The following is a 14,712-nucleotide window of genomic DNA, read 5'->3' on the forward strand; positions in this document are numbered from 1 at the left end:
GTGCCGGCCTCTAACTTCATAGTTGAAGGCACACTGCTGGTAGCCTCAGGTTGACATACAGGGGGTTGCCTGGCCAGGGTCAAAGTGAGGTTTCATGGCAACTTCCATGAGGTACTTCTGGAGGTGGAAAGTCTGGGTATGGCTTGGGAAGAACTGGCAGATACTGCAACAGGATGAAATGTGGGCTTCTTCTAAGCAATATATGCAGTGTTGATGTTCATAGCTGACCAAGAAGGAATGCAGGCAGGAGGCGCAGATTTTAAAGCCTGGGGTTCTCTGTATATGCCAGTAGCCGCACATGGGTGGTGGTGGTGGGTGTTCACTGGGAACAAAACATCCCAAAAAGGAACCCCGATCCTCCTAACAAACTACTAAAACTACTATAAAATCTACAGAAATGGTAAAAACTGTAAAACTATGCACATTTTTTTTTAAAACAATAAAGTGCATCACACGCAAGAGGACACTAATAGTTTCAACCTGGACCATGTGGCAATCAGAAGGAACCAGAGATGTGATTGGTCCAGTCCGCCCTTTATCACCTCAGACAAAACCATGAGGCAAGCCATGGGTGCATATGCGGATCAATGAACACTATTACCTGAAAAAAATCTCCAAATCCAAAAACACATGGTGCACATGTATAAGCCCTCACGGGAATACAGTAGGGACCAATCACTTGAAGAAAAACTGTCTTTTCAGTTTAAAGCAGAAAAAAAGTCCTTGGTGACAAGGAGGTTCACCAGTGACTATTTTTGTATAAGATTTCTCTAAACAATAAACAAAATGATTTTTTGTAATTGTTACTATTATACTTGTGGTGCTTGTGTGGTAGAGAGATTTGTAAAATTGCTAAACTACTTTCTAAACAAACAGTTATTTTAAGGGGGAAATCATTTAAATTTGCATAATAAAGGCTGCCCCTTCTTCCTTAATTTTGCCCCAATGACATGACATTATTTTCTTGTCCCACAGAACCTGGGCCTCAAATCAATGCCTAGAATACATACTAAGGCTATATCTACACTACAGCTTATAATCGGTATAACTTATATCACACAGGGGTGTGAATAAACCACCACCAAGCAACATAAGTTACATGGACATAAGTGCTCGTGTGCATAGTGTACATTGGTGGAAGAGCTTGTCCTGCAGTCACAGCTGCTGCCGTTCACTGAGGCAGTTTTATTGAGAGAGCATCTTCACCAGACACGCTGCAGCGGTATCATCCAGCTGTGCCGCTGCAGCGCTGAATGTGCAGCTATGCCCCCAATGAGGCAGTTATCTGAAGCCCTCACCACACCCCTGCCTCACTCAAAGGTATGTAACAAATAAAGCAGAGAACTACAGGAAGAGAAAGGATGGGCTTGTGGTTTAGGAAGCGCATTGGGGCTGCTTCAGAAAGTGGGCAAAAGTAAGATCATCCTGGACAGACATTGCCTTTGTCTTCCTCCTCAGTGGATATTTACATAGCTTTTGAGGAATCAGCAGCCCATCACACTCTAAACAGTCATATTTCTTTTCAGCACTATCCCTTTGCCCCCAATTAAGTGATAGGCTGAAGCATTGTTAAGGGGGGCTGGGATAGCCTATGAACCTTGGGTAACCATTGACATGAATTATATCAAGACAAGGGTGTTACATATCCACAAAACAGCAGCACAAAACAGGCTTGAGGTACAGTTTTCTGCATCAAGCCAGGAGAAATTTCCATGGTTCCCAACCTTCCAACCAAGCCAGCCACCAAGACCTCCAAGTGTGATGTGACAATCAAACAGAACTTGGAAGTTCAATCTCCTTTGAGGAGTTAATCAACCATCTAAGCAATGCAAAGGCTCCCAGGACAAAACCCTCAGCCCTGACACACTGCACAGAAGTCAGATGATTGCTTTGAAGCAAGCACAGAAGCATAACCACTCCAACAGAACACAGAAATTCAAGGGGAGTGCTCCATCTAGTTCAGTATCCTAGCTCTAAAACTGACGCAGCTGGCATTGGCCACAAGATACCCAAAAAACCTGAACAGATATGGGGACAACCTGCTCCCAGGGAAGTTTCCTCCTAAACCCCAGAAGTTAGAGGTTAGATTATGCCCTAAAGTAGTGGCTTTAGATACTAGTTACTAAAACTTTGGAAGGTAACTCTGGATGTAGCCCTCTAGGAAAGCAGTTCCTTCTCTACTTAGGCACAAGTAGCTTAAAAGCCATTAACCTCTGGGAAAACACGGCAATTTTGAATGAGATAATCGCAAATGTAATGGGAAAGATAGAGAAATAGTTAATAACATTGCTTAAACACTAATTTCTTCAACAGTTAGAAAAAAATAATAATTGGAGATATACCTATTTCCTAGAACTGGAGTCCAGCCCCTTGCCTTCACAAGCAGGACCAAGTACTGATTTTTGCCCCAGATCCCTAAGTGGCCCCCTCAAGGACTGAACTCACAACTCTGGGTTTAGCAGGCCAATGCTCAAACCACTGAGCTATCCCTCCCCCCAATATGAGGATAACTGGCAATGATATTTAACTATATGGAAAATGTAACTAAAGACAGCCATTTGTTAGCAAAAAGGGTTCAAAAAAAAGACACTAAACAAAGATTTATAGAATTTTATTTAAGGGACAAAGATGCATTGCTCAGCAAAATAAAGAGAGAGAGTTAGCAGATGCCTCAGTACAAGTGACCATGATCTTATTTGCTGTGTGAAAACAGAATACAGTCCCAGCCAGTAACAGATTCATGGCATTCTAAAAGGGCCATTTCTCAAAGCTAAAAATAATTATATGAAATACTGAGTAGGAGCATAATGCTTCAGTTAGAGGGGCATCTTGGCTGAGAGAATATGAAAGGAACAATAAAATATAAGTCAGCATGTAGCAATCAGCAAACGGAAAAAAGGGAAATGGATTGCAATTAATATAAACTAGAAGTTAAGAATTGCAGTTGACTCGTAAAATAAGTTAAAAGTACCAATGGAGTAATAATGGCTAACAGGTTAAAGGACAATAAGGAAGAATATTCTTAATGAATCATGAAGCAAAAGAAATCCTACCAGTTATACAGATCTTTACTAGACTGAGATGGTAAAATAGTCAACGATGCACAGAAGGTAAAAGCATTTGGTTAATGTTTATTCTGCATGAGGAACAAAGCTAGATAATGTATCCACCTCATAACGGCATCATTCCAGCAGTAACCAAGGAGGGTGTTAAGCAGCTTCTACTAAAGTTAAAAGCTTTCAATCAACAGATCTGGAAATGTTGCACTCAAGAGTCTGCAGGCCACTGGTGTTAGTTAAATAAAGCTTGGAAAATAAATTCCAGAGACCAAGAAGAAAGGCAATGTTCTGACAATATTTAAAGAATAAAACAGGATGAGTAGCTAATTACAAGTTAGTTTGTTTGGCCTCAATGTCAGGCAAAAATAATGGAACAGATGATGTGGGACTATCAATAAAGAGAAGATGGAAATATAATTAAATGACTATCAACATAGCTTAATGGAAAATAGGTGTTGTCAAGCAAACTTGATTTTTTTTAACAACATTTCAAATGTGGTTGATCAAGGTAACTTGATAGAATATACTGTGATATCTGTAAGGCATATGACGTATTACCTCAGATTAATAAGTCTCTATTATATTAAATCAGTGGTTCTCAGACTTTTGTCCTGGTGACCTCTTTCACACAGCAAGCCTCTGAGTGCAACCCCCCCCCCCCTTATCAATTAAAAACCACTTTTTAAATACATTTAACACCATTATAAATGCTGGAGGCAAAGTGGGCTTTGGGCTGGAGGCTGACAGCTCGCAACCCTTCATGTAATAACCTCACAACCCCGAGGGGTCTTGACCCTCAGTTTGAGAATCGCTCCATGATACTTGTTAGATAAATTAAAATAGGCTAACATCTCAAAATGCAATCATTAATAGAGAATGATCAAATAGTGGGGGTACTTCTAGAGCAGTGATTCTCAAAGTTAATTGATCGGGCCACCCCTTCTTTGTATCTGTAGTAGTTTACTACCCTCACCCCAAGTACATATACTGCAACCCTGTTCTGAAAGCAGAGCAGAGAACAGCAGCTGCTGGCCAGGTGCCCAGCTCTGAAGGTAGCGCCACGCCAGCACCAGCACAGACGTAAGGGTGGCAATGTGAAAAGTCACATTCGTCAATATCACTTTTCACAACAGACTTAGCACCTCACTGTCATGCTTATTTCTGCACTGCTCCTGCTAACCTAGGGCTGACAGCCAGGGTCCTGTCACTTCTTAGTGAGAGACTGGTGCAATGGGAGATGGGGGGAGCCCGGGCTGTTGGAGGGAGGAGACCCTGAGCCCAGGTGGCAGGGCTCCAGCTGTCAGCCCGGGATGGCAGGGATCCAGCTGTCCCTTTATCCCCACCTCCCAAATGTGCATGGCACTTCTGCACGAGCCCCAGCGACCGAGATTGACAGCCAGAGCTCTCAAAAAATATAAATAAATCTCACACACACACACCCCTTGCGCCTCCCTTGACACGTTCCTGCTCCTCCCTTGGGAGGCCTGCCCCATAGCTTAAGAACCACTGTTCTAGAGGGTTCCTGCCTCATCTTTCTCAGCCTTATGTCATTTAACATATTTTTTTTTAATATCAATGACCTGGAATATAAAAAGTCTTTGCAGACAAAGTTTGAGGATGACTGAAAAATTGTAGTAGTAAACAACTCACACAGAGTAGTCTACATTGCTTGGTAAATTATGTAGAATAAGTTGAAACCATGAATTTCAATATAGCCAAATGCAAGTTCATAGATTTAGGAACAAAAATATAGGCCAGTATTTACAGGATGAGTAACTATTCTTGAAAACAATGACTGCGAAGTACTTAGGGTCATTGTAGTAGGCCACCTGAAGACAAGAAGGATGTTATGGCAAAAAAGGCTAATGAGATCCTTGGATGTATACACAGGGATCTAGTTAAGCATAGGGAGACAGAATCACTTGCATATACAGCACTAGGAGACCGCTAATGGAACACCGCATCCAGTTCTGATACCCATACTTCAAAAAGAGACGGAAAAAATTGGAGAGAGAGTTCAGAAAAGAGCTATGAAAGTGATTCAAGGAATGGAATATATGTTGTACAATGAGAAACTTAAGAAGTTCAATGTAGCTAAGCAAAAAAAGTTAAAGGTCTTGATCATAGTCTACAGGCACCTACTGAGGTAGAAAGTACCTGATACTAGGGGACTAATCAAGCAGAGACTGCGTAACAAGATCCAATGCCTGTAAATTAAATTTAGAAAAATTCAAACAGGAAATAAGACAAATTCTTAAAAGAAAGAGTAATTACCAATAAGGGATGAGGTAAATTCATTATCACTTGAAGTCTAGATAGAGAGGTTGCATATCTAACTCAATCACAAATTACTGGGCCTGAAAGTGTTCATTTATATAGTAGGGACAAATAATTTCCTTCAATACAGGAATTACCATATGAATTCTTCAGCCTGTGTTATGCAGGCCAGACCATGCTCACAGTTGTCTTTTCTGGCCCTAAAAATATAAATATATTATAATATATATAAACCTAGGTATGTAATAACTCTTTCTAGTTTGCTCGTGTCCAGCGCAGAACATTTATTCTAAGTGTGATCTTATATTACCAGAGACACAATGATGCACTGGAATACAGTTAACAGCAACAACAGTGGTCAGACGGATTAATTCAAGAGGTAAGATTAGAATAACTAAAAGCAGCGAAGAGTCCTGTGGCACCTTATAGACTAACAGACATTTTGGAGCATGAGCTTTCATGGGTGAATACCCACTTCGTCGGATGCTCATGCTTCAAAACGTCTGTCAGTCTATAAGGTGCCACAGGACTCTTTGCTGTTTTTACAAATCCAGACTAACAGCTACCCCTCCGATACTAGAATAACTAAATCTCTCACAATTCAAGTAGCAACTAAGAAGAGAGTCATACTTGAGACAATTTCCAAAAACAATATTTGAAGGATTAAGACATCAAAGATGGACAGGAATTGCCAAGAGATGAAAAATCCACTCATTAACAATAAGTAGTTTTCCCTCGTAAGAAGGTCTAGGTCATCATTTCTGCAGAAAACAAGACTAAATAAAAATCATCATCATAAGGAGCAAAGATCATCTTCCAAATGCTAACCGATGACTAATGTCTTCTCAAATCTGCGTACAGCTCCAACGTCTGTGCTGCTGCTCACAGATTCCACCCTATAGCCGCTTGGGAAAGTGATGAAATAGTCAAGTATTGGAGCTATTCATAGCAAAGGACGATCCAAAAACACAAGCCAGATGAGGCGATAAAACACCAAAAACTCCACACCAGACCCTCCAGAATGGGATGCAGTGGTAGTGGAAAGGGAAGGAGGAGGGGAAAAAGTCTCTTCCCTCCAAAAAGCCAAAAGAGTAAGAGTGGGCAAGAGAAAGGAAAATGGAAAGCTCTTCAGATTTAGCTTGGATGCTCAGGAGACAGAAGCTGATGTGGAAGACCAAGCCCAAGCCCATCAGCTGGATCCACAGGCAAATCTAGAGATGAATTCCTCCTCCCCAGGAGATGAATGAGGTGCGTGGCTGGGCTTGCTATTCAGTTACAGGCCTCACTGTTGGCTCTCCACTCTCCATCTTTCATATCAGCCTTTGGTTAATAAGTGTTTTAGTCTAACACAAAGATTATCTAGCTAGGAGTAATTAAGGAATGGAACAATTATGACGACCAGGAAAAAAACATTCCTGTCAGTTAATGTATAAGGTTGCAAAGTAGATTCCCCAAGAATGTGGTGGAATGTCTCTAGTCCCAGTTATAGTGCTTAAGATATTTTAAACTATTCTGAACAAAATAATGGACAATGTGCTGTAGAATTCAGTTCTGCACTGACTGGGAAATGGACTGGATGGCTTACTATCACAGGTCTTCTCCATCCCTACATTGTCAAGCTTCTGTGTAAACCCCTCATGAACTAGTTCTGCTCATACTACCCACATATCCACATGCCATATAATGTAGTTTCAGCTAAAGAAGGACTCTGAAAAGTTCTGGAAAAAATGAGAACAGGGATCAGAAGTCATACCAGTCAATGTTGTAACTAAAGTTGCAAAGCCATTTCCGCTGAAGTAACCTGTTCTCACATGCATGCTTTCTAAAATATTCACCTTCTGCATAAAATTTTACATGCTTCGTCTCTAGCAAAACTGACATTCTGTACAAATATTAATTTTTATTTATGAAGATAACTTAGCCACTGAATTTTGAAGCTTCAGACTTGGTATACATATAGCCCTTAAAGAACAATATAGGCTTTGCTAATTTTGAAGAAGCAAGTAGGAATCTTTGAAATGCAGGATTCACGAAGTGCTGTACAAAATTCCACTAGGTTGTTAACTGCATGCTTAGACATGAGTGTTGGCAAACACGTATCCACAGTCAGTTAGCTGCACAGCTACTTAGTTATAGGAATTTACAACCTCATCTACGGAAGCAGGAAACTGTAAACTCAAAAGATTCTGAACAAGGATGAGCAGAACTTGTAAATATAGGAAACTGCTTAGCATGTCAAAAATTACAGTGCCTTTATACTCTAACCACCTCATTTCCACACCAAGAAGCTGATAAAAGCTCTGCTAGTGAACCTTGTTAGCTAATAAACTAAACAGGTGCATCAAGAAAGTTATGGCTCTGATTTCATTTGCTGAATTTCAAAGAACCATCAAGTCTAAGCAGCTCTGTGTTTATTACTTTTCCCTGAGTCCCATCCTGCCTTCTTCCTTAAAGAGCTTGGGAAGTTAAAATGGAATTAGCATTAGAGCAATGTTAAGGTCACAAAATAAAGCACTCAAATAAGAAAATTCCTTAAAGTAAGGTTATCCTGCAACAATACATAAGGCACGTTGAACATGTAGTATTTTCCTGTTTTGAAGACTCTGAATGTTTGCACAGTCTATGTCTCACCTTATTCAGTAAGGTCAAGAATTTATGGGTTGAAGAGACCTGTTCACACCAGGGTCTGATTTAAATTAGTGAGTTGCACCTCCTAATCCAAGAGATGAATTTAGCTTCTTCATTTATGAAATACCTTGACTTTATAATACTTTATTTCTTAATCTTAACATTGCATTAAATCTAGTTGCGTTCATTCCTGTTCGCTGCAGACAATATACACAGATATCCAAAATATCTACCTGAATTGCATTTAGTCAAGGGTTTGAGCAAGCAGTCTACCACAAAGCAAAAACTCTTACAGACTAGATTATACCTGCAACTTTGTCCCGAATAAGTTTAGCAGATTCAACTTCGCCAATACTGCTAAACAGACTTCGTAACTCATCCTGTGTCATGTTTTGAGGGAGGTAGTTCACGATTAAATTTGTTCTACCAATATCATCCCTGCAATCTTCAGCCATGTGATCTTCATAACCATTAGACATTCTATAAAATATCTGCAAAGAGAAAAATCACAAATGAGGTCTACAACTTCATTTTAAAATTAATTGAACTTTCTCTGCCTGTATTCAATTGAAAGCTTTTTACTTTAGGAAGATGAAAACAAGTAGCTATTTCAAAACTATATATTATCTTAATTTCCTAAAGGAAAAGTCCAGTGTTTTTCAAAAAAATTCCAGACTTTCATTCTCTCAAGCTAACAAACGTGAACCACTGAAAAGCCCCCCAGATGTTCATTTCAATAAACTGGAAAAAAAGAAAAGAAAAAAAAACCAAGAGTGCAAATAGATTTTAGGTACATTTCAATGTATGACAAACCACACACACAAAACTGTTAAAAGAGTTGCTATTATAATACATATGAGCAAGGAGCTAAACTCAGATTGCAGGGGCAACAGCTTCACCCAACGTAACATCAGAAATCTATGGCAGAGACTGAAATAGAAGCTAGTTCTCTTGGGTTCCAGTCCAGTGCCTTAACTACAAGTTATTTTCTTACAAACTTCTGCCTTTAAACACTGTCCAGCCTTTATACAGAATGAGGCCTGGGTGTTGTAGAACTGACAGCATGTGACCACATCAAGACTTTAATCATTCATAATACATGCAGAAAACGCAAATTAAGATTGCATAAGAATCTTAATTCTGGCATTTCCTAATTTAGGGCTTGACTTTGAAACTCAAGCATGCTTTTAACAGGGGTGGGGGTTTTTTATTACAATTTAAGTTTAGAAAAAAAAAACCAGAAGTTTCATTGGAAGTCATACTGACCTCCCTACTCAACTTAAGTCATCACCAGGACTTGAATCGAGAACTTTTTAATCCACAACAGAGATGTACGACTTGAGCTAAATGAATAACTGGTCACAGTATCACGCTGTTACCCAATATGTGGGCCAGCCACCCGAAGGGCAGTGACTTACACAACTATCTGGGAATGTTGAGAATCAGAATTGCCAGGTTCTATACCTGGCTCAGGAGGGAAATGGGGCCTAGTGTTTATAGAAAGCCCAGACAAAACACACAGGTCTGGCACATGCATTCTCAAAAACAAAGTAGCTAGATGGCTGAGACTTGGTCTGCAACATTAGAGACTAGAGTCCCTGTGGCACCTTAGGCCACGTCCAGACTAGGGTATTAAAATCGATTTTAGATACGCAACTTCAGCTACGTGAATAACGTAGCTGAAGTCGAATTTCTAAAATCGAGGTACTCACCCGTCTGGACGGCGCGGCATCGACGTCCGCGGCTCTCCGTGTCGATTCCGGAACTCCGTTCGGGTTGATGGAGTTCCGGAATCGATGTAAGCGCGCTCGGGGATCGATACATCGCGTCCAGACTAGACGCGATATATCGATCCCCGAGCAATCGATTTTAACCCGCCGATGCCGCGGGTTAGTCTGGACGTGGGCTTAGAGACTAACAAGTTTATTTGGGCATAAGCTTTCATGGGCTAAAACCCACTCTGTTGTTTCTACTGATAGAGACTAACGCAGCCATCCCTCTGAAATTAGGACTAGGTTATTTTCCCAGCTGCTTGACATTATCTTGTGCAACTCTCAGTGTGTGGGGGGAGTTGGGAATTATACTTCCCTGCCTCCTAAACTAGGAGTTACTGAGTTACAAGGCTACATACAAAGGCTGTGAAGTGCACAGAATCGGGACTAAAACTCAGAATCCCAGCTCTCAGCCTGGCACTCCTTCCCCTATGCCAAAAGGGCTGCAACAGCTCCTGCTGAGCAGAAGGATGCCTAAGCGGATGGTTATTTAAAAACAATAGGCATAAAGAATATTCTTAAGTGATGGAGGCCCCTACTGTACACAACTAGGAATTGGTGCACTGGCATGACCTTATGTCTGGCCAATTACAACATTTTCAAAATAAATCTATGTCCATGAGCACACTCATAGTTATTAAATCTTCCCTGTAGAAATTAATTCCAACTTCAACTTACCAAATCACTCCCATCACCAGTTATATAAAGCAGAACCAGTCCCTTTTGGTCACTATATATTAGTATTCTTTTTTACAGCACCCTACGCACAGATTTTGTAATAAGTTACATTAAAAAAAAGTTCCTTATTACACAAGGAACCTTTCAGCATACAAGATTAAAATTTAACCCAGAGTGCAGCACTATGTTAAACTGGAGTTCTAGATGGAAATATGTACCACCACCAATTTTCAGGAGATTTGCAAGTGTTAAAAACATTGAAATACCAAAAAATTCTGAGTTAAAAGTAAAATGTAAAAAAACCTTACACTTTGGACAGTATACAGATGCAAAATTTTCTACTCCGTAGTCTTGCCATGCACCATACAAACTTACGAAACTACTAGACCTATACACTTTTAACATTAAAAATGTTTAAATTCATGTTACGCTTGTCACCATGGAATCCGAGTACCTTGATTCAATATACTTATATATAAATAAAGGTATGCAAACATCCACCCCTCAACTGATATGCACTTCACACTAGATTTTTCTACTACCATCCTTCCTTCCCAGTGTAACACCCTCATGACAGCCACTGAAAGTGCTGAAGCTATTTTAACCTTTTAGCCACAGTGCTCTTATTCCTTTTAACTTCAGAAATACTAAACTCCATACACTCTCCTGGTCTGACTACCAGTAGGCTTTGCATTCTTCAGGATGAAGAGAAAGGTATACCATGATCCAATGGCTAGAAGTTGAAGCTGGACAAATTCAGACTGCAAAATAAAGTGCACATTTAACAGTGAGAGCAATTAAACACTGGAATAATTTATGAAAGATCATGGTGGATTCTCAATAGTGATCATTTTTATATCAAACTTAGATGTTCATCTACAAGATCTCTTCTAGGAATTATTTTGAGGACGTTCTATAGCCTCTGTTATACAGGTCAGACTAGATACAATGGTGCCTTCTGGCCTTGGAACCCACTGAAAAGTTCCACAACAAGCCTATGTTTCACTTACCCTTGTAGTTCAGATTCAAATCTGTGTTACCAAAACACTGAAGGTCAATTCTCAGGGTGAATGAAAATTTTCACTAACTTTGAAAAAAGTTCATGTGTTATGGTTTAAAAACCACACAACAGTGAGATCACATTTTGTCTAAAATTTCTACAAGACACAAGGTGGGCGGAAGCAGTATCCTTCACTGGACCAACTTCTGTTGGAGAGAGAGACAAGCTTTCGAGCTTACACAGAGTTCTTCCTTAGTCTGAGAAACGTACATAATGTCACAGCTAAATATGAGACGCAACAGATTGTTTAGCATAAGAAGTTACATGTATTTCAAAGGAATAAAATGCAACAAAAATGATTAGGGGTATGTAACAGCTGCCCTACGAAGAGAGATTAATAAGGCTGGCACTTTTCAGCTTGGAAAAGAGATGACTAAGGAGAAATATGATTGAGGTCTATAAAATCATGAGTGGTGTGGAGAAAGTATATAAGCAAGTGTTATTTATTCCTTCTCATAACACAAGAACTAGAGATCACCAAACAAAATTAATAGGCAACAGGTTTAAAACATAAAAAAAGGAAGTATTTTTTCACATAACGCAGTCAACCTGTGAAAATCCTTGCCATAGGATGTTGTGAAGACCAAGACTATAACAGGGTTCAAAAAAGAACTAGGTAAATTCATGGAGGATAGGTCCAATGGCTATTAGCCAATGGCTGTTTGCCAGAAGCTGGGAATGGGAGACAGGGGGATGAGATGATTACCTGTTCCGTTCATTCCCTCTGGCGCACCTGGCACTGGCCACTGTCGGAAGACAAGATATTGGGCTAGATGGACCTTCGGTCTGACCCAGTATGGTTATTCTTATGTTTGTATGATCATTCAAGGTGAAGTGGCCTGTGAACACCCCTCTAGTCACAGGAGGGAAAGGAAGGGTGGCGAGGGGAAAGAAGGCAGGTAGGGAAGGGTTGTCAGCAGGTTACAGATTGTTGTAATAAGCCATAAAACCAGTGTCTCTATTCAGCCTGTGATTTTTGGTATCTAGAAGAGTTATGAATTCAATTAATTCTTTCATAATGAGGACACCACTCATATTACCACGTCCACATTGACACGCATAAGGAGGAAAAAAAAATTTGACTGGACACCACAGAGCAGATGAAACCATACCTTTGATCATTACATTGATTGCATCATGAGAGAAATTGACTGTGAAATCCTTAAAAAAACATCTCTCCACCTTTGAGAGGGCAGCAATACAGTCCCTGAAGTCTAATCTGGTGATCAGATTATCTAACCACACAGCAATCAAACAATCTGACAAATGAAATGTCATCATAGTCCCCAATGACAGTGACTACATTAATTAAGTCAACGAGCTCTCTGAAACCCCCATACTATAAAGAACCCAAAGCAGAGTCCATGCTGCAATTCACCCAGGAATTTAAGGACATCAAATCTTTCCTGAACAACTTCAAGGAAACTCATCCTCCCAAGAACCCACCCCAGGGACCCTCTACATGCTTCCCAAGATACATAAACAAGGGAATCCAGGCAGACCATCATATCTGGCCACAGCACTCTTACCGAAGGAAAATCAGGACTCAGAAACCATCCTCAAACCACTCATCACAAAAAGGGCCAGCTTTCTCCGGGACACAACTGGCTTCCTCCACAATCTCCACAACATTAACTACTTCCCTTAGAACACCATCCCTGCCATCAGGATGTCACTTTTCTATACACTAACACACCTCACAATGACAGCATACCTGCCTGCCCCAAATATTTCCAAGACAATGGACAACACACAGCTATCCACCCCAAACACAATCGCCAAACTCATCTATTTCATCCTCATCAATAACACTTTTACATTCAACAATAAACACTTTGTCCAAAGCATGGGAACAGTTCTGGGTACTAGGATGACTCCACAATATGCCAACCTCTTCATGGCCAACCTTTAAGAATAATTTCTGGACAAATGCATCACAAAACCAACGATATACCTGATGCACATCAACATTTTCGTCCTCTGGACAGACAGTGAACTCCCTCATAGATTTTTCACCAAAAGTTCAACCACCAATCTCTCCCTGGGACACTCCCAAATGATCATCAACTTTCTGGACACCACAATCAGCTTCAACAATGGAATCCTACAGAAAACTATGTACTAGAAACTCACGGATCACCACACCTACCTTCATAGATCCAGTAACTACCCAAACACACCAAGAAATCTGTTCTCTACAGCAAGGCACTCCGATACCCCAGATTATGCTCAGAGGATGAAGTCCTGGATGTGACAGGTTCGGTCGCAGAGATCCCCTTGCAACTGTCACCTGACGTAATTACCTCTGAGCCCATTTTCCCTGCTAGCTTGCGACTCCAGAACCCTGCCTTGTTAAGCCAGACACGTCAGCCTGCTGCAACACAGACTCAGGTCTGAACCACACCTCAAGCTGCAGACTTTAACTGAAAACCACTCAGCAGGTTACCTCTCTTCAGCACCCAGATCCCAATGGGATCCAAACCCCAAATAAATCCATTTTACTCTGTATAATGCTTACACAGGGTAAACTCATGAACTGTCCACCCTCTGTAGCACTGATATTAATCACTTACTCTGGGTTTGTTAATACATAAAAGTGATTTCATCAAGTATAAAAAGTAGGATTTAAGTGGTTTCAAGTAATAATAGACAGAACAAAGTAAGTTACCAAGCAAAATAAAACAAAAACATGCAAGTCTAAGCCTAATACATTTAAGAAACTGAATACAGGTAAATCTCATCTTCAGAGATGTTCCAATAAGCTTCTTTCACAGACTCGATTCCTCCTTAGTCTGGGCCCAATCCTTTCCTTGTTAGCTCCAGCTCAGCTGGTAACTAGGGGATTTTTCATGACTGGCAGCCACCTTTGTTCTGTTTCACCCCCTTTTATATCTTTGGCACAAAGCGGGAATCCTTTGTCTCTCTCTGGGTTCCCATTCTTCCTTCTAAATGGAAAAGCACCCGGTTTAAGATAGATTCCAGTATAATGTGACATGTGAACATGTCCTGTGAGACTTCATTACCCACTGGCTGACACATAGTATACAGGAAGGCTTACAAGTAAATAGAGCCATTTACAACCAATCGTCCTAGCTAACGGGAGCCATCAAGATTCCAAACCACCATTAATGGCCCACACTTTGCACAGTTACAGTAGGACTTCAGAGTAACATTTCATATTTCTTGCTTCAGATAAAAGAATGATACATTCATACAAATAGGATGAACACACTCAGTA

General features: G+C 40.4%; 1 protein-coding gene across 4 annotated transcripts in view; it reads right to left on the minus strand.

Annotated features, from left to right (window-relative positions):
- ELAVL1 (ELAV like RNA binding protein 1) overlaps positions 1-14,712 on the minus strand; it is a 79,558-nt gene that overhangs the window by 35,951 nt on the left and 28,895 nt on the right. For all 4 annotated transcript variants that reach the window (XM_050933807.1, XM_050933806.1, XM_050933808.1 and 1 more), the window contains one exon: positions 8,272-8,455. In XM_050933807.1, coding sequence (XP_050789764.1) covers positions 8,272-8,443 — 172 coding nt within the window. In that variant the 5' untranslated portion in view covers positions 8,444-8,455. The remainder of the gene's footprint in view (positions 1-8,271; positions 8,456-14,712) is intronic.

The sequence above is a fragment of the Gopherus flavomarginatus genome, chromosome 24 (assembly GCF_025201925.1).
Source record: "Gopherus flavomarginatus isolate rGopFla2 chromosome 24, rGopFla2.mat.asm, whole genome shotgun sequence".
Taxonomy (NCBI): domain Eukaryota; kingdom Metazoa; phylum Chordata; order Testudines; family Testudinidae; genus Gopherus; species Gopherus flavomarginatus.